The 20,891-nt window shown below is 37.3% G+C and overlaps 1 protein-coding gene across 1 annotated transcript; it reads right to left on the reverse strand.

The window, feature by feature from the left end:
• Positions 1-15,025: 15,025 nt before the first annotated feature.
• Positions 15,026-20,509, reverse strand: LOC144373550 (cytochrome P450 3A6-like; the record flags this gene model as incomplete). Its single annotated transcript, XM_078036586.1, has 4 exons — positions 15,026-15,588; positions 16,217-16,379; positions 18,741-18,967; positions 20,336-20,509. Coding segments are annotated over 4 exons (660 nt in total), but the record flags the coding sequence as incomplete, so codon positions are not given.
• Positions 20,510-20,891: the final 382 nt, after the last annotated feature.

Raw genomic sequence — 20,891 nt, forward strand, 5'->3', positions numbered from 1 at the left:
ATATTTTTAAGTTACTTTGATGAAGGGATTTTGCTTAACACAGTCTATTCAATCACAGAGGGCCCATTGAGAGCCTCTGGTGACATTTTTTTCTTACAACTTGGTCATAAAACTTTGAGGTTTTTCCTTTTTTCTCTGCAATGCTCCTAGTTCAGCATCCAGCCCTTCTTTAAAATTGACTTCATATGAATCCTTGGAAGCAGTAATAATATCTTTCTGTTGAATGGCAAATGTAGCATTTTGAAACAATGAGACTTCCCTCTACCTCACACAAATGTGAGCCATGTTGAGTGTCACCCAAGTCTGTTGTCAGACAATCTGGTTGCCTTCAGCCAGAGGGAAGACTGAGTTCCCTATGTCCTCTGAGTGGTACAGTGAGGAATGAATGACTGAGGAATCATCTCCAGGCCATTCTCCCTCTCATTGAGTCTGTTCCTCCAACTGTGATGCTCAGATGGCAGCGCAGAGGCAGGCATGCTCATGTTCATCAAGGTGGCCAGTCACAGCACATTTTGTTTATTGCCCCCATGCATCAACTCCCTTTGTATGAAAACCCACAAAGGCTGGTGCTTCTTTGGCCTGGCTGGTCAGCAACTCAGATGTGTCATACTTACAATCCCATGACAGAGTGTTCTATGTCATACAATCCCTGCCCCACTATCCCAAAAGATAAGAGAAACACGGAATAAAAGAAATGGTGTACAAGAGAGTCCTAGCAGCTATTTTAACCATGAAAAAGCTAGTTCTGCAAAAGTGGCTCCATAGTGGCAGAGGAGAAAACTGTGGCATGGATAAATTGCCCAGTATGCTCTATAATTCCTCTCATCTACATGGAGGGGGACTCTCCAAAGTTCAGAACTGTCCTGTTAACTGAGAAGAAAATATGCAATATAAAATAAGAACCCATAATGTGTTTCAGACAGTTGAAGTAAGAACTTGCTGCTGCTTTTTAGAGGAGAATGTTTAAGGCAGTGTAGGTTTCATATATTCTGTACAAATCCTGCCATTAAATACTGTGATAGTAAAAGCAAATGTGACTCCATTTTGTTTTGTGCCTCCATTCTATAAAAAGACCATGCCAAGTAGAAGGGTCATGACTGGGTCAAGATGTTCTTTTCCTTTTGCTATCAAAATTATTAAGGACATAGAACTACCTAGTGGGGCATGGTTACTATAACTAGGGTAACAGGGCTCTTTTTCTGTAACTGGGGTAACTGAGCCAACTGTGATTGGTTAGGCTTCCTACTGCTTGACTGCACTCTTCTGCTTCTGTAACCTGGCTTGCTTGCATTGGCTGCACCCCAAACATCCCTTTTGTGGTTTTCAGGGTTATAAGAAGCACCCTTGCAATTGTTCAGGGCTGATCAGGGAAACAGATTTATATTCTGTTCTGTGGCCACTAGTGTGCTTCAATAAAGGCTTGATTTGATTATACAGAGTGGTCTGGAAGTCAGTTTATGAAACCCTGGGATTAAGCTTTAACTATAACAGCTGGGGGCTATAGCATCTTAGGATGCTCCTCGTGCTGGCCTGTCAAATATGAGTAGACTCCTCTGGGGAAAAGGCCAGATTGGATGCAGTTGCTTACACCTTTCCTGGGACAGGATGAGATGTTGTCACTGTCTCCCTGGACCTCCCAGTGGGCTCTTACCTTTGCCTGTGGCAGGATGAGTCATGACTCTGCCCCATTGGAGGACTTCCTGTGTGACCTCATCTATCTGTATCTGGGGGCATGAGGAGACATTGTCTGTGTCTCACTGGAGGCCTCACTGTGGGGTCTCATATGTTCCTGGGGGCAGAATGAGACGTGGTCTCTGCCCCATTAGAGGTCTCCCTATGTGACCTTACCGATTGTTGCTTGTCCTGCATCTGTTCTGCTGTTTGTTGTTTCTCCAGCTTCTGCCTTCCTATTTGTCATTTGTCCAGTGTCTGTTTGCCAGCCACCTGTCTTGTATTTATCTGTCCCTGTGTTGTGCATGGGTCCTTTTTTTGTTCTCACAACTGCTCTTCTCTCATCAGGACTCCTTCTCTTCACCATCATCATGGGACAAGGAAGCTCTATAGAGATCTCTACCTGGACCCCTTTAACTTATTTTCTTAACAATTTTCAGAACTTTTGTTTGTTGGTTTGTTTCTGTTTGTTGCCTTTGTGTTCTGTGTTAATTTCTGCCTCAATTGTTTCTAAAGAGAAAAAAATGGACAACCAATAAAAAAATGAAACATAAATTACATCTACACATATATTACAGTAGATGGGGTAGAGAGAGAAGATGGGAGGGGAAGGGAAGGGGGATAGTAGAGGTTATGAAGGGTAGCAGAATACAACCATTACTAATAGGGCATTATGTAAAAATGTGGATGTGTAACCGATGTGATTCTGCAATCAGTATTTGGGGTAAAAATAGGAGTGCATAACCCTCTTGAATCTAATGTATGAAATATAATATGTCAAGAGCTTTGTAATGTTTTAAACATCTAATAAAAAGAACTAAATTATTTGTGTCAGACAGGGAATGTGGCTTAAGTGGTAACGCGCTAACCTGGGATAAGCGGGGTGCTGGGTTTAAACCTCAGCACCACATAAAAATAAAATAACAATATTGTCTCCACCAAATCTTCAAAATAAATATTTAAAAATTCTCTCTCTCTCTCTCTCTCTCTCTCTCTCTCTCTCTCTCTCTCTCTTCCTCTCTCTCTTAAAAAATTTGTGCTATCATAAAAACAAGGTTACTATAAATTAAAAGTCTCAACAGGTATATACATATAAGGAGTCAAGAGGTTTCAACTACATTTCAATTAAAAACCATAAATAACAAATATTTCATCTTATTAAAATAGAATAATTTACCTAAATTCAGGAATGTATAAAGATTATTTCAAGGTATAAACAGAAAGAAGGATCAATGGATTAAAATTATTAAAATGTTCTAATATAAAAATATATTTAGTAAAAATCTAATAGGTTTTTAAAAATAAGGTAATGTTTCATATGTATATTATATTCTGCTAGCTAACATTCATACAGAGTCAGAAAACAATATATGTAAACTTTATAAAATAATATTTTAAGAGAGAGACAAAAATCAGCTTTACAACCATTTCAAAAATTGTTCCAGGTAAAAAGTCTTTATGTAGTAAAGTATAATTTCAATACATATAAGTAAACAACAAAAGGGTCTAATTAAGTAATATAAAGGTCTAAAAATAAAAGATAAATATTAAAAGATTTATATGTTAATAAGTTGGTGATATATGTAACACAAATATTTAAAACTATTCAACGTCTTTCTCTACATAAAAATACTAATGTACTGATATATTTATATGCTAAAATGACAAAACCTTTTAAAAATATTTTTTACATTGTGTCTGTAAATTTTATCCCCTACAACAAATAATCTTGGTTAAACAGCAACGTTTATTTTAAAGTATTGTTCTACATTACACAGTCTAGATTTTTCTTTAAAAGATAACCTTGGTTAATATAAAAACATCGATAAAAGTGTGGTACATTACTCTTCTTTACAGATTGAATGTGTTCATATCCTTCAGGTATGCAAGTCTTTAAGGTAAAAGGTTAAAGGAACATTTTGTCAAGTTGGTATTCTCCAAACTAAAATTGTCTGTAATGGTAATTTAAACTTATAAGGATAATAGATTTTATTGGGGTTTTATTTATATTATTTGATGTTTTGTAACCAAACCTTCTGTTACCTTTTACACTGGGATATAAAAATTTAAAGGCATTTTAAGAGATAATGATAGTCTAATCTGTTTAAATGTTAATATTATAAAAGATTTTTGCCACATTTCCACATAAAAGAAAGAGTGCTCAGCCTTTTCTAAATTAATGTTTCAGATGTATGTCATATTGTGCTAGCTAACATTCATACAGAGTCAGAAAGCAATATATGTAAACTTTATAAAATAATATCTAAAAAAAGAGACAAAAATCAGCTTTAGAACTAAAACACTTTACCTAAGATTTGTGAAGAGCCCTGCCTTACTTAAGATAAGGCTCTGCCTCCCACCTTACAGCATGTCAAAATAACTTCAAAGTAGACCAGATTTCAGTTAATTTAGAGTTATATTCAAAGATTGATTTTATTAAAAATATTACTATGATCTCAAATAAAAATATATAACTCAGCCAAGGTTCAAAATTATATACAAGCTAGATATGTTTTTACTATTGTCAATTTCACTTTCTATTTTCATTATAACTAAAAAAAGTGACCATGACACTCAGAACAACCAAGAGACCTTTATTGTGGCAGTGTCTGATTAATAGGGAAAAAAAGAGAAAGAGAGAGAGAGAAAGGAAAGTTTGAGAGAGAGATAAAGAGAGAGAGAGAGAGAGAGAGAGAGAGAGAGAGAGAACAAAGGGTAAGAGAGAGGGAAAGAAAGAGAAAGAGAATGAGAGGGAGAATGAAAGAGAGTAAAAGTGAGATAAGAAAGAGAGAACAACATAGGGGTACCTGGCAAGAGAGAGATTTTATAGCCAAAATCTAATCGGCTCTCTGGATCTACAAGCTGCCTTGTTGGCATACAGTGATTGTATCACTGTATTTTCTAGGGGTGTCATCTTCTGCCTTCAGGCAGACCAGGCAGGGGTCAGATGTGAGTTTCCATTATCCCAGATGGGTGAAAGTCGAGTGTTCAACCTTAAGTGGGGTTGAGTGTTCAGACTTGAGGCAAACAAGCAAAGCTAAAATTTGTTCAGCCTGCTCCGCAACTAACAATAACTGATGCCTGTTAATGTGTTATAGAAGTAAAACTTCATGAACACACAACCTAAGCTAATTTGAGATGTTAATCCATCATCTGTAGACAGATAATAATTTAAAGGGATTAAAATAACTGAAAAGGGACTAAAGTTATGGTTCAGCAGTAGAGTGTTTGCCTTGCATGAGTGAGTCACTAGGTTCAATCCTCAACATTAAATAAGTAAATAAATAAAATAAAGATATTGTGTTATGTAAAAAGTAACTCTAAAGTTATAAACATTAAAGGTAAAACAGTATTCTCAGTATAAGACTGATAAAACTGACTTGCTGGATTTTAAAGGTCAAACTTAAAAATTAAGGTTAAAATAAAGGGGACAAGAAAACCAATATTTGGCTCTTGCCCTCTGAGTCAGCCTGAACCCAGGACAGAGGGAAGAGCTTTGCAACTCTGGGCCTCATAACCTCCTGATAAGGGAGATTAATGAGACCACTGAAGAAAAGAGAGCCAATGAGTGTACATGCTGCAAAAAAGGAGGATCATTAAAAAGGGAGACATGCCTGATGCTTCCAAGGGAAGCCACATGGTCAGCAAGACCTTGACCCATCCTAATGCAGATGGCACTAGCAGAGCTGAAATGCTGCTCACAAGTTCCCCAAGAGTGTCCTCCAAGGAAACTCACCTGACTCTTACCAATAGATAGGAAAAAGCTCAGTTTGACCAGCTTGGTCTTAAACACCTAGAAAAAACAGTTAAAAACCAAAGAACAGCCATTCCTGGGCATTTAAAATAAACAACGTTATTTTAATGTAACATAAAATGTACACTTGTGTTAACACCCCTCAAAATAAGTAAGACTGGAGGCAACAAAATAAAAATTCTTAGGCAAGAATGCCTGATAATAAAAATTGCCAGAGTCAGAAGTTAAAGTCAGTTTAAGGCCTACATATTTTCCTAACCTCATACACAAGTAGACTTAATCAGTGTTTGCTAGTATAATTATCTTCCCCTAAGTAACAAAGAAATCTCTACTGAATGTAGAGGTCGTGCCAATAAAGATATTTTACAAAAATAAGATGACATCATCTAACTTAAATAAATGTTGTGTCTAAATTTCTGATAATTCTGACAATGTTAAAGATTTATGTCCAGAAAAAAAAAGAACCTTATTAGGCTTTGTTAGGCCTTGTTATGGGAACAATTTCTCAGGTCTTCTGCCTTCTGGTAAACAATTATTAATTTCTATCATTTTCATAATATTCATGAAAAGATTTCAGATGCTACAACTGCTATTTTGCATTAATCTTATTTACAGTACTCATGTCTTTTGTTTCTCTCATAGAAGTGCACACCCCCAGGTGAATTTAAAATCTGTTCTTCCTGAACCAGATTTTTACCATGTATTCCTTGACCCTCTCAGTTTCTACAAAGGGACTCCAAACTGCTTTCCCATTGAACATTGCTCTCTCTCAGCTCAAAGCAGTAAGAACAGTCATCGCCCTTTTACTTTACAGCAGTAGTAGGTCCCTAGTATTAGAAAAAAAATTATGGTCAGTATAGATATTCGCCAATATGTCTAGCTCAGGAAGCTGTACCTGGGGAACTACCCCCATGATCACCCTGTGTGATCTCCCAGAAAGAGACACTTGCTTCCACAACCCAAATTATAAGGGGGACAACTCCCCGTTCGCGAAAAATTATGCTTCCCAGTCCCACTACAAACTCCTTGCCTAAAACTCAAAACTGTCAATAACTCTGATTTATGTAACCTACTATTTTGATGGAGAAAAACGAAAAGAACCTGGGCTTATTAAAAGGCCAGGGCCCACTGATTTATCAACATAGACAGGCTGCCCCCATTTTAGTTCTCCTCCTGGCTGGTATGGGAATAGCTGGTTCAGTATGCTGCTTTGGGAACTGCAGCTCTTATCACAGGCTCTAAAAATTTTAAGTCCCTCAACCATAGAATAGATATAGATTTAGGAGAACTAAAAATGTCAGTCTCCAAACTAAAATTTTTACTAGACTCTCTGACAGAAATAGTATTACAAACAGATGAGGTCTAGATCATCTCTTTCTAAAACAAGTAGGATTTTATATGGCCCTAGGAAAAATGTGTTGTTTTATGCAAACCATTCTGGGAAAATAGAAAGAAAAAGTTTGGTGCTAGTGAGAAAGAAACACAAAACATAAGAAGCTTCAGGCAATTAGTTCCAAAACCATTTCTCATGGTATCTTTGGCTGACTACCATCATCTCAGCCATAGTTGGACCCATAGTCCTTCTCCTGATTGGGACTACTATAGGGCTCTGCCTATTACACAAGAGTGTAGGTGAGGTCCGATTTGTGGTTCTGCAAGCCTAGCATGGTCCCTTAGACACAGAAGGATGAAAAAGAAACTGAGGCCTAATGATGTGCAAGTTTTACATCAAACCTACTAAAGCCAGTGGGAATGTGATAGTAAAAGCAAATGTGACTCCATTTTGGTTTGTGACTCAATTCTGTAAAACAACCATGCTAAGTAGAAGGGTCATTACTGGGTCAATATGTCTTTTCCTTTTGCTATCAAAACCTTTAAGAACATGGAACTACCTGGTGGGGCATTGTTTCTGTAACTAGGGTAACTGGGCTCTGTTTATGTAAATGGGGTGACTGAACTCACTGTTATTGGTTAGGCTTCCTGTCACTTGACTGCACTCTCCTGCTTCTGTAACCTGGCTTGCGTGCATTGCCTAGACCCCCAAACATCCCTTTTGTTGTTTTCAGGCTTATAAGGAGCACTCTTTAAATTGTTCAGGGCTGATGGGGGGAATAGCTTTAAGTTCTGGTCAGTGGCCACTAGTGCACTTCAATAAAGGCTGGGTTCAATTATATGTGACTGGTATGAAAGTTAGTTTATAAAACCATTGAACAAAGCTTTAAATATAACAGTAAAATAAAACTAAATTACATCACTTCTAGATGGTATAGATTTACTCTTTCAACCTGGAGTGTAGAGGAAAATTCTTTAAAAAGCCCAATTGAGTTTGGGTTGTTTGTCAGGTTGCTAGAAGATTTTATATTGAGGGTAAATAAGTCTCTTTACTGATGCTAATCTCCCAGAGAGAGGAAAGATAATAAAAAAGAAAAGAATAAAACTTCTTAAAATTTCTGTCAGGTATTTTTGCTCTAGATGCTCATCATTTAGACATTTCTAAATGTGAATTTGAGGGTGGGAGAATTGAGATTTTGGAGGGAAGAATGTGCTAGGAGAGGTTCACAGAAAAGAGAGAATTGTTCAGTCAGCCTCCCTGGGAATCTGAGGGGCTATGGTGCATTGTACAAATGGTTCTACAGCCAGGAGGGCACAGGAATCACCATATGAACAGGTACAGTCCTCCAGAATATTTTTAGCAGAAAACCCAGAAGATGAAGAGACAAAAACCAAAGAACCTGGTTTTCCCCAGAATTCCCAAAGCTTGAAAGGGTGAGGTTTCCACTGCATGTGAAAAGAACTTATGCATTATCTGTATCTTTTGAATTCTGATTCATCACTCTGCGTGTAAACTCAGAGCCAATAAGATAATCCCTGGGAATACACCTCTCCATGAATCCCCAAACCCATAGTAAAATAGATTTCAGGACAGGGAGAAGCTCAATCAGTCTGCCTAAGATCAATAGAAATTTCTTAAGTGTTCATGGCAATTTCAATTCCATCATCTATTTTGATCTTCCCAATAGTTCAGGTAAACAGTAACCTGATTAGGCCTCCAACTCCAGGCTTCTGGAGGACAAAATGCTGGACAGTGACTCACAGATAGAAAGTATAAGGCTGATAGCCAGGAGGACCCAGGTCTCTATGAAAGAATTCATGGTCAGGTTCTTCACCACTTTTCTTCATCAGTTTTGAAATCTGTATTTTTCTTACAATTATATGGGCTGCCTTTGAAGAACTATGCCTGCAGAGGGTCCCTTCTGTGACAAGCTACGATTCACTGAGGCCAGTTTTTGTGCTGGGTAAAGGAGGTGGGGCCAGGGATGAATCCAGTGGAAAGGCCACTTTTGCATCTCCTGGAATTGGAGGGGTCAAGTGTCCTCTTTGCAGTTGGCAAAGAATCATGCACTCTTCTACTTTGACCTTTGTTTGAAAACAGGGACTTAAAGATACTGCCTTGGGTAAAGACATTGATTCTGGGGCCTGCAGCTGTACAATGAATAACTAAGAGCAGGATAAAACTTGGCATTCTTCTTTCATTCAGTATCCTTAATTAACTTAATATTTGTGACTGCTCAGCTCTGCACATAGACATGTTAATAATTTAAGGAGTGCTCATATAAAAACTAGCAATAGATTACAAATTTATCTAATCTATCTTATACCCCTTGAAGATTGAGTCCAGATTGAAGGGACATTCAACTATCAGCTTTTTAAAAAATATTATTTTTAGTTGTAGATGAACAAAACACCTTTGTTTAATTTATTTATTTCTCTGCAGTGCTGAGGGTCAAATCCAGTGCCTCACACATGACAGTCAAGTGATCTACCACTGAGCCACAACTTCAACCCCTCAAGTGTCAGCTTTTACAGTATCTTGTTTCCGAACCCCAGGGTGGTTCCCAGAAGTTCAGTCATTTTTTATTACCTTCCAGGAAAGGCAGAGCCTTATAGACAAATAAACACAGGAGTTTATTACCTCATCAGGAGCAATCATCTCATGGGACCTACACTGACCCTTTTAAAATTCCAGGTCTGGTAGATAAACATCCTGAATAATATATAAAATTTATTCCTTTCAAGTGATAAGGACTTCTCAGGAGCCACCTAACAGTGCTAGAAGTGAGATAGTGATCCTTCAGACCTCAGTTTTGACAAGACTGCTTAACAATGCTTACCTCTTCCCCACTGTCCAAATTCTGCTTCTATTTAAACCTTCAGGTCATGCCAGCACCAAGAAGACATGACTAAAAACATGAATCTCCTTGTCTTTCTGGTGTGGCTGCACTGACTAAAGTTCTTTTCTTGATTTTTACAATTAATTTTTGGATTTAGAGGGGTGGGTGAGTGGCCAGACCTGTATTTTGTACCTGGAATGGGACTCCATAATTTTTTCAATTCTTATTTTGTATAAAATTAATAATTGACTGTGTAATCAATAATGCCAATGGTTATGTGATATTATGAGAAATCCAAGTGAAGCCACTGGGATTAATCTCCTTATATGTTCCTGGAACCTAGCTGCTTTTCTTTTTGCTATTGTTGTTGTTGTTGTTATAAGTGGACACAATATCATTATTTTATGTTCCTGTGATGCTAAGGATCAAACCCAGTGTCTCACACATGGTAGATGAGCATTCTACCTCTGAGCACAGCCCCAGTCCCATAGCTGCTGTATGTACAAATCATGAGACCTTTGTAAACACAAGCTCCATCCATATATCTTTGCCCACACAGGTTCCTCTTCCTAGAATATTTTTGTGCCTCATAAAAGACTCCTGCTGAGCCTCCAAAAGCCAGCTCTTATAGCACCTATTTTGGTAGAGTCTTTCCTTACTAATCTCAAAGAGAAGGACAACTTATTCCTTGTCTGTTCTCCTCAGGACTCTATAGGCTGAGGCAGGAAGATCATGAGTTCAAAACCAGCTTCAGAAATGCAGTGAACCCCTAAGCATCATATATATATATATATATTTTTTTCTACTATCATTCATATATATATATATATATATATATGAATGATAGTAGAAAGAACTGGTCATTACCCTATGTGCATATATGGTTACATGACTAGTGTATGTCTGCATCATGTACAACCAGAAGAATAAGAAGTTATACTCCATTTTTGTATAATGTCTCAAAATGCATTCTACTGACATGTATAACTAATTAGAAAAAATAGTGAAGTGTTGGGGATATGGCTCATTGATTAAGCACCCCTGGATTCAATCCCCAGTACCAAAATAAATAAACAAATAAATAAAAATAAATGAATAATGGCTGCACCTCAGTGGAGAATCACCTCTGGGTTCAATTCCCAGTTAAAAAAAATTCTCTCAATCTAAGAAATGAACAAACCACCAACATTACCACCAGCAAAAGCACTTATTCCTCTTAAGCAACTTCTGTGCTCTGCACACACTTCCATTGTTGTCTTCTCTACTCTTATATCACATTGCTTGTTTCCACCAGTGTTTCCCTGAACCAGACATTGAGTGTCTCAAGGGCCCAGTCTGGGTATTATCCACTATTGTGATATCCAGCAGAACGTTTTATTCCTGGCATCAAGAAAAGTTTGCTGAGTTGAATTGGGTGAGATTTCTGTGGCTCTGCATGATCCTCTCTGGGGAGTCTTTGGTGACATGGACATCATGTCTTTATTTTACTTATTTTCATAAGCTTTTCGAAGGATCAAGCCCATAGACTCACACATGCTAGGCAAGCACTCTGCCACTGAGCCACAACCTCTAATAATTTTTAATCTCCTCTTTGATGTCTTTCACAACCCATTGTTCACTCAATAGCATAATATTCACGCTCTAGGTTTTGAAATATCTTATATTTTTTATCTTATCATTGATTTCTAATTTTATTTCATTATAATCAGATAGAATGCAGGGTAGTAGCTCTACTACTTTATATTTGCTAAGAGTTGCTTTGTGGCATAATATTTCAGAGAAGGATCTGTGTTCTGCTGAGAAAAAAGTGTATTCACTCATTGGTGGATGAAATATTCTCCATATGTCTGTTAAGTCTAAGTTATTGATTGTATTTTTGAGTTCTATAATTTCTTTGTTTAGCTTTTGTTTGGAAGGTCAATCCAGTGGCAATGAGGCATGTTAAAGTCATACAAATTACTGTATGGTGGTCTATTTGACTCTTGAATTTGAGAAGAGTTTGATTGATGAGCATAGATGCTCTACTGCTTGGGGCATACATATTTATTATTTTTATGTCTTGTTGATGTATGGTTTCCTTAAGTAGTATAAAATTTTCTTTTTTATCCCTTTTGATTAACTTTGGCTTGAAGTCTATTTGATATGAGGGTAGAAACACCTACTAGTTTCCACAGTCCATGTGAGTGTGTTTTTTCCCAACCTTTCACCTTTGGTCTGTGGATGCTTTTTCCTATGAGATGAGCCTCTTGAATGCAGCATATTGTTGGGTCTTTTTTTAAAATTCAACCTGCCACTTTATGTCTTTTGATTGATGAGTTCAGGACATTAATATTGAAGGTTACTATTCAGACATGATTTGTATTCCCAGTCATTTTTGTATATTTTTGGTATTTAAATTGACTTGGTTTCTCTTTTGGCTTATTTTTCCTTTAGTGTAATAACTCCTTTTGCTGATTTTCATTGCTGTTTTTCATTTCCTTCTCATGGACTATTTTGCCAAGGATGTTCTGTAGTGCACTCTTTCTAGTTTTAAATTCTTTTAACTTATGTTTCTCATGGAAGATTTTTATTTCATCATCAAATCTAAAGCTTAATTTTGCTGAATATGATTCTTGGTTGGCATCCATTTCTTTCATACCTTGGCATATATTTTTCCAGGATCTTCTAGCTTTCAGGGTATAGATTGAAAAATCTGCAAAGATCGTAATTTGTTTTTCTTATATGTGATATCATTCCTTTCGTTGTGGCTTTTAAGTTTTTTTCCTTATTCTGTATGCTTGAGCTTTTCATTATAATGCATCTTGGTGTAGATTTGTTGTAATTTTGTACATTTGGTTTCCTCTAGACCTCTTGTATTTGATTTTCCGATTTATTCTTTATACTTGGGAATTTTTCTGATATTATTGAAAAGATTGTGCATTCCTTTGATTTGAATCTTTGTGCCTTCCTCTATCCCAATAAATCTTAGATTTTATCTTTTGATGTTATCCAATAATTATTGGGTGTTCTGTTTATGGATTTCTACCACTTCACTGTGTGCTCAACTTTACTTTCAAGATTGTATATTTTCTCTTCATTATCTGACATTCTGTCTTCCAAGTGATCTAATCTGATGTTTATGCTTTCTCTTAGGTTTCTGTTTGTTTGTTGACTGTTTTCTTGATTTCTGATTTTATTTTCAGAATCCCTCTTTCTTGAAGTACTCTTTTGCTACCTGTATTAGCCCCCTTATCTCTTTGTTGGTGTGATCAATGGTTGCCTGTATTTTCTCAATTAGATCATCCTTTACTTTGTAGGTCATTTTAATTATGTGTATTCTTAATTCCTTCTCTGACATTTCATTAACTACACTGTCCATGGATTCTATTATTGTAGTATTTTGGTGTGTTTGGGGCAATTTTCTCCCTTGTTTTTTCATGTTGACTATATGTCTTCCTTTCTTGCAGTGCAAATCTGAGTTATTACAGTTTCTACCCTATAATCTTATAGTTTCCCTGAAGATTACTTGTACCTCACCTTGGTTTTGGACTTCTGGCCCCCAGCGAATGAGTCATGATAATGCTACTGCAACTAAATGTGGTGGTGGCAATATTGGAGATAACTCAAGATAGCTGTGGGGTTGTGTCAAGATGGATGCAACTACTTTCAGAGATGGGGCTAAAACGTGGTCTTAACAGTGGCTTTGGGCTGCCTATTCTGAGATGCAGCTCCCTCCAAGCCCTAATTGTTCTCCCAAGGTGGAGACTACTGCATTGGGTGGGTTATGTTGATGTTTATAGGGGCTCAAGATGGAGGTGGGGTAGGCCTGAGTTCTGTTGTAGGTCTGCCAGTCAGCTGGGTGGACCTGGGATTTCTTCTACCCTTTTTTGAATGTTTTCTTGCATTTTGCACAGAAGGGTGGTAAAGGCTCACCTTGGGCTTTTCCTGATTTTTAACCTTGAATCAGCCTTTTGTCTAACCAGCCCTGCTTCCTATAGTGAAATATGTTTTTTTTTGTTCTAGGATCTGATCACCAAGACTGATCCACTGGTCTTTGCTATTAAAATGTCACTGTTACCCAGTCCCATTTTTGCAGACAAGTATGAATTTAGTTTTCTACATTCAAACTCTCTCTCTCTCTCTCTCTCTCTCTCTCTCTCTCTCTCTCTCTCTCTCTCATACACACACACACACACACACACACACACACACACACACACACACGTTTCTCTATTTTTCTATCTGGAAAAGCATGAATTCACAGGGATACACTTCATTTCAATCCTACTTTACAGGTCTCATGCCAATTTTCTTTCCTGAACCAGAGAGTCATTTCACCAACATTTCCTATGAAAATTGGATTTCATTGTTCTTCATGTATTTACTTATTAAACAATCTCTCTTTATACAACTAAATTCCATTTATCCTATTCTAACCCCACAAGCCCTCCTTAGCTTACCTGGGTGTTCTTTACCCTATTTAGTCAATGAGTGTTGGGGGCTGCAATCAAGTCAAGATGGCGCCTGGCAGTTTGCCAGAAGGAGTGGTTTGTGAGGCAACGCCACCAAGCCATTAAGATGGTGGGGATGACTTATTGGCGGATTGCTGTATCTAGATGATGCTAATTGAGTCAAGCTGTGTGTAATCAGTTAGGTATATATACCTCTACTGTTCAACAATAAAGCAGTTCCCGCTACCTTGGCTTCCTGCTACCTTGGGTTCCCGCTACATTGAGTTCCGGCGCAAATAAGTGTTTATGATAGGGCATCCCTCTGCTTGGAGCCCATCTCAGGTTGCTTGGGCTCTCATACTCAGGCAGGCTGTCCCTTCTGAGAGCACCTTCCCAATTGTATCTCATATTTGACTTGAAGCCACCATTATTTCCTTCTCCACCGCAAAGTGTGCCCTCACAATGCTGGACCACACCTAATGGCATTAGGAGTGAATTATTCAAGAAGGGAAGGGGATGTAGAGAGAAGGAAGAGAAGGTACAGGACAGAAGATGAAAAAATCCTGTGTAGCTCCTGATACCAGTTGAATCTCAGGAGCACTGCTATAAAAACAATTGACTATCAACCACTTTCTAATTCAATGCTAATTGTGCTTGTGATCAAATTAGGAGTTGAAGATGGACTACAAATATGTTTCTTGCTTTCCAGAATCAACAAGGGAGATAGGATGGAAGTAAGAAATCTAAGCTAGAGAGATAGTAATAACTACCTCAGTAAAGTGTTATAAATTTTGTGCTTCAAAAATGACAGAAGGCCACTATGAATATTCTTTTCCAGCAATGGGGAAACTCACAGTGGATTAACTCTATCTTACTATTTAATTTGAATTTCATAAAAAGCTTCATGTATTCACTTATTGTGATGATCAAAAGATTGAATTTTGACTTTCACTGATTGAGTACTATATATCCCCTTAAATGGGCATAGAGGCTTCAGATAAACTTCTATAAGGATATGTTTATTGACTTTCTCATTATAAAACTTATCATAACATATTTAAAAGAACACATCTTATATCAATGTCACTACAAAAGCCACCACAACCACCTTCATTTTCATTAAAAATTATTGAAAAATTTGGTGATAATTGTTGATTCTCTAATTAGAGCTCAGGAGGAGCTGCCAGTAATAACTGGCAGTGAGAGGAGAGAGCCCATTAGACCCAGAAAGGGTGAGTCTTCATGTGTGGCACTGAAGTGGGCACCTCCTTTTCATTAGAAAATACATAATACTTTGCACAGACCCTGAGCAAGGTCAGCAAGGTCCAGCATCTCTTATCATTCATCAATTGAGGAATATAGAGTCTATCTTCATTTTGAGTTTTCTTCACAAAATACATTTTTGTTCTCTGATGTTCTGGGTCCCAGGATCTGAGGACAACAATGCACAAATCATTAGGGAAGTTCAGGCTCCACTTATTATCCAATCTCTGCACACAGAATTCAGAATAATTGGCTTTTCAGATTGAAGTATTCCTTGATCGGCTAATTTCAGGGAAATCTGTAATGTATAGACAAGCACATAGAGAAGAAATGAATGAAACACCAGGAACCAAAGCAACAAAGTCAAGAAGATACATTAAGCCCAGTAATGCTCCACAAACAAAAAAAACTACTTTTAGTATCATGTTCTTTGAATTCGTCCTACTCATTCTCTAAGGTGTGTCATAATTGGATAGTAAAATTATTCATTTATCTGAAAAATTATTTCATAAACATTTATCTTGTACAAGGCCTGAGACAAGGAAGTTCTGTAAGTTCTGGTGAGGAGAGCTTCACTCAAACATCAGAACCCTGTGGTAACCACACCTCATGACTGTGTACAGGGTCTCTCCAGGAGACTTGGAGCTGAATTTACACTGTGCTCAAGTTCACAGTCCACACATACACATGGAACACTAGTCTGCATTGAGTCCATATGTTTTTTACACTTTGGTCTTCATAAAGCCATAGATTTAGAGCCCCCATGGTGTAGAACTCTAAATCTCAAAGATCGTGCAAAAGAGACTCACTGAACTATAGATCTAAAAATTAAATGATGAATGAGCATATAGTTTTCTGTCACTTGGCCCCCTCTGTTTGGAAAAACATCTTCAAATAAAACATTGTATATATGAAAAGCTACTGACCTGTGTTTCCTTACAAGTTTTGAAGGAGAAGTTCTGCATTACTTTGACAAGAGCAAGTTTTATGTTCATGAGAGCAAACCTCATGGTGATGCAGTTTCGGGGTCCATTTCCAAAGGGCATGTACACGTAAGGATTGATGCTGTCCTTGTTATTCTTACTGAACCTTGTCCCACAATAGATGAGAAGTAAGCAAAATATTAAAACCTAAACAGTTACTTATTTCAGTTTGTTCCTTAGACAATCTCAAGCAATGGTGTAAAAGATGATTTCTGGGCTGGTCATTGAAATCCAGCTGTGGCTTTGCTATGAGAATTGTTAAGCTATGGAATTTTTCTACCTTTCTATTACTTAGCCTATAGAAGTTTTTCCACCTTTCTCCCCCTTAGCCTATAGGATCTTTCCGTCTTTTTGAGATGAGATTAATGCTGTTTCAAAGGAAATCATGGTAAATTGAGACAGTAAAGAAAACAAAACACACATAAAATTTAAGGAGTATAAGAGTGAATACATAAAATAAAATGAGATAGTGGTTATGTCAGTTATGGCACATGCTTTAAAATTTGAAAACACAAACACACACACACATACACACACACACACTCATACACACAGAATAATGTGCCATATCTGAGGAGAATTCATTTTAGCATCAGAATAAACAAAATCCTGGGTGTTGAAGGCTCTTATAAAAATAATGGGGAAATACATGTATAGCCTATGCACATCCTGAAATATATTTTAAATCATCTCTGGATTGCTTATAATAAGTAATAATATTTAAATACTATATAAATACTTATTGTTTTAGACTGTTTAGGAGAAACTGACAAGAAAAAAGTTTATAAGTTAGTTGAAATTATAGATGGAAAAACCATACATAAGGCTGAGCACAGCACATGCCTGTAATCACAGCAACTTGGGAGACAGCAGGATCCCAAGTTAAAAGCCAGGTTCAGCAATTTAGTGAGGCCCCAAACAACTCAGTGAAACCCTGTCTATAATAAAATACAAAATAGGGCTACTGATGTGGCTTAGTGCTCGACCACTCATGAATTCAATTCCTGGTACCACGCAAAAAAAATCATACATGCAGAGGTTGAATGTATATATTATCAGGTGCAAGCAAAAATAAAATATGATACAATCTAGTTTAGCAAAAATATCTATCTATACATAGAAATATGTTTATGAGAACATGATCATATTATTAATTCATGGTTATTTGAAGAATTTAACAAACTAAAAATTTTCTTCTCAGAAAAAGAAACATTTTGTGAGGTGAATAAAGAGACTACACCTTGGGAGCAAATTTTTACCCCTACCACATTAGATAGAACATCAATCTCTAGAGTATATAAAGAACTAAAAAGCAAAGCACCAAAAAAACAAATAACTCAATCAATAAATGGGCCAATAACCTTAACAGACACTTCTAAAAAGATGACATACAATCAATCAACAAATATATGAAAAAATGCTCATGATCTCTAGCAATTAGAGAAATGCAGATCAAAACTATTCTAAGATATCATCTCACTCCAGTCAGAATGGCAGCTATTATGATAACAACAATAAGTGTTGGCAAGGATGTGGGAGGAAAAGTACACTCATACATTGCTGGTGGGACTGTAAATTGGTGCAGCCAATATGGAAAGCAGTATGGAAATTCCTTGGAAATCTGGGAATGGAACCACCATTTGACCAAGCTATCCCTCTTCTTGGTTTATACCTAAAAGACTTAAAAACAGCACGCTACAGAGATATAGCCACATCAGTGTTTATAGCAGCACAATTCACAATAGCTAAACTGTGGAGCCAACCTAGATGCCCTTCAGTAGATGAATGGATTAAAAATGTGGCATATATACACAATGAAGTTTTACTCAACATTAAAAGAGAATAAAATCATGGCATTTGCAGGTAAATGGATGGTGTTGGAGAAGATAATGCTAAGTTAAGTTAGCCAGTTCCCAAAAAACAAAACAAATGATGAATGTTTTCTCTGATATAAGGAGGCTGACTTGTAGTGGGGTAGGGAGGGGAAGCATGGGAAGAATAGATAAACTCTAGATAGAGCAGAGGGGTGGAAAGGAAATGGAGGGGCAGGGGATTAGCAAGGATGATGGAATGTGATGAACATTATTATCCAAAGTACAGGTATGAAGACATTAATTGATGTCAACATACTTTATATACAAACAGAGATATGAGAAATTGTTTTTATGTGTGTGTACTAAGAATTGTAATGCATTTTGTTGTCATTTATTTTTTAAAAAATCAATTTAAAATTTTAAAAAAAGAATTTAGGATAGTGAATAGACATAGTATTTGTTTTGTTCCTTGTCACAAATTCATATCATTTCGCAAGAAAGTGTTATATTTATAACAGGAAAACTGCTTAAAGTACAAAGACATATATGAAAATAATTACATAGCTACCTATATGTCATCTATGATAAGAAATACAAGGACATGCTTGGACAACCCTAGCCCAGGGTGGTTCCCTTTCCCAGAGGTCCTGTACCTTTCAAGGCGGAACTCCTCAGGCTCTGGCCAGTGCTGTGGGTCTCGATGAAGAACATAGCTTGATATCATCACCACTGTCCCCTTCCTAATGGGCACTCCATTGATTTCAACATCTTTCTTACAGATCCTCTCAAGTCTGCCAGCAATTGGGTACAACCTGAGAGTTTCATTCACCACCATGTCCAGATACTTCATCTGTATCACAGTTTCATAGGTAGCAGGTGCCTGAAGAGAAAAAAAGAGATTTTTGGAAATTTATGTTTAGAACTAACTTTAAACACAATCTACGTAGTTTTATTAAAGTGTTAGGAAGTCCCAGGAATAACACAATATAGAAGGAGAGTAATGCTTACAATTGACTAAGCACTGTAATAACAATCATGTCCATTTGACAACCATGTCCATGGCTCATTGAGAAGTGCAGAGTAGTTTTGTACATAAGAGACCTTTGGGACAATCCCAAATTCAGTGTATAATATCCTCAGCATCATCATGTACTACTTTTCCTCATGCAAGGAAAAGTAACTAATAGAATATGACAATTACACTGAGGGAAAATATGTAAAAATCACTGTTACCTTTCTCTAGAAAAGTCACATGCCTATTTCACGAAAATAGAAAAGAGGAAATAACCAATTATATATAAATTTTTTTGAATAATCCTGCTTTGAGTATATATATATATGTGTGTGTGTGTGTGTGTGTGTGTGTGTGTGTGTGTGTGTGTGTGTATGTGTGTGTGTGTGTGTATGAAACTTTAGGATAACACTACATCATGGAAAAAATATTTGGAGAATCTGGTAAGTTCCATTCCAGTACCACCAAAAGAAGTCCAAGTTTGGATGGCACCATGTCACACAATTTCAGTTCCAGAGTACATTCTAAGGAGGGCAGGAAGCCACTCTCAGCCCCACCCTCTGTTGCTGGACCAGTCTCCTGGTTGTTCTTCAGGGATTCATTGTGAGCTCTGAAGAAGAGGCTTTGTGCCCACTTCACTCCAAACCAGCCATGCCAGCCCCAGAGACCAGGTGTCTTCATATCCAATAGACTCCCTACTTAGGCAGAGGAGTAAGGACAGCTGGTACTACTTGTGACTAATGCCTGGTGTGTCATTGGAGAGGATACAAAGTAGAAGTAAAGAATTTGGCTCAGGAGTCAGAAAACCTGACTCATCCCCTAACTGCTTCTCTCAAATACATTACTAGATGTGTGGAGCAGAGCATTTTCGTCCTGCCCATCAAGCCCAGGCTCACTCAGCAGACAACCAGGCAGGAGCTCATGCCACAGCTCAGCAGAGCCAATGATCTGGACACTTGAGTGACACATGCTTACACTTCCTGGGTGTAATGATGGTAACTGGTAATGGATACAACTGAAACTACACTCTTTTAAAAATTCCTTGTAGTTTTGGGAATAGCATTTTCCCCAAAATACTGTTTTCTCCTTCATTTGTCTCTTCAAATCCTTTAAAAATAGAGGTGGTGGAAAGAATCAGTGACTATATTTTTGACAAAGCCTCCTAGGAAGTGAAAAGGAGGCAGTCTTGTTGAGGCTCAGCCTCCCCTCCTCCCTCTCCAGATAACATCTTCTCACCTTATTGGGCAAAGTCGAATCAATCTTCTGCTGCAGTTTGGTCTGGACATCGAGATGGGTGGCCAGTTCATACAAAATGAAGGAAAGAGCATTGCTAGTGGTCTCATAGCCAGCAAAAATTAAGATAATTGACTGGGCCACAAACTCCAGATCAGACAGGGCTAATAGAAGAGAAAACACAATTTAGGTAAATTCAGCAAATCCCAACATCAGAGTTTAGATAAAGAGAAATCCCATTAAACCCCACAGATCACTATGTAGGACCATGGAAAAGCAATTCAGAGTCACTCGCAGAGTGGTTTTCACTTTCATGTCTCTCTGATAGGGGAGACAAAGAAAAACTTTTTTTTATTCCTGTTTTCCTGAGGTCTATAACACTCTTGGACTTGGCTACTAACTATGCCATTCTCAGCACCACCAAAGATAGGTAATTGCAAGAGATACCATTTCTATCTAAGATACACAGTATGATCAACATGGACTTTTAGATACCTAGGCCCTGAAATAAACATGGTCTCTGTGCAAATCATGCAATTCAAGATTAAAAAAAAGAATA

The sequence above is a fragment of the Ictidomys tridecemlineatus genome, unplaced genomic scaffold, assembly GCF_052094955.1.
Source record: "Ictidomys tridecemlineatus isolate mIctTri1 unplaced genomic scaffold, mIctTri1.hap1 Scaffold_42, whole genome shotgun sequence".
NCBI classification, from domain to species: Eukaryota; Metazoa; Chordata; class Mammalia; order Rodentia; family Sciuridae; genus Ictidomys; species Ictidomys tridecemlineatus.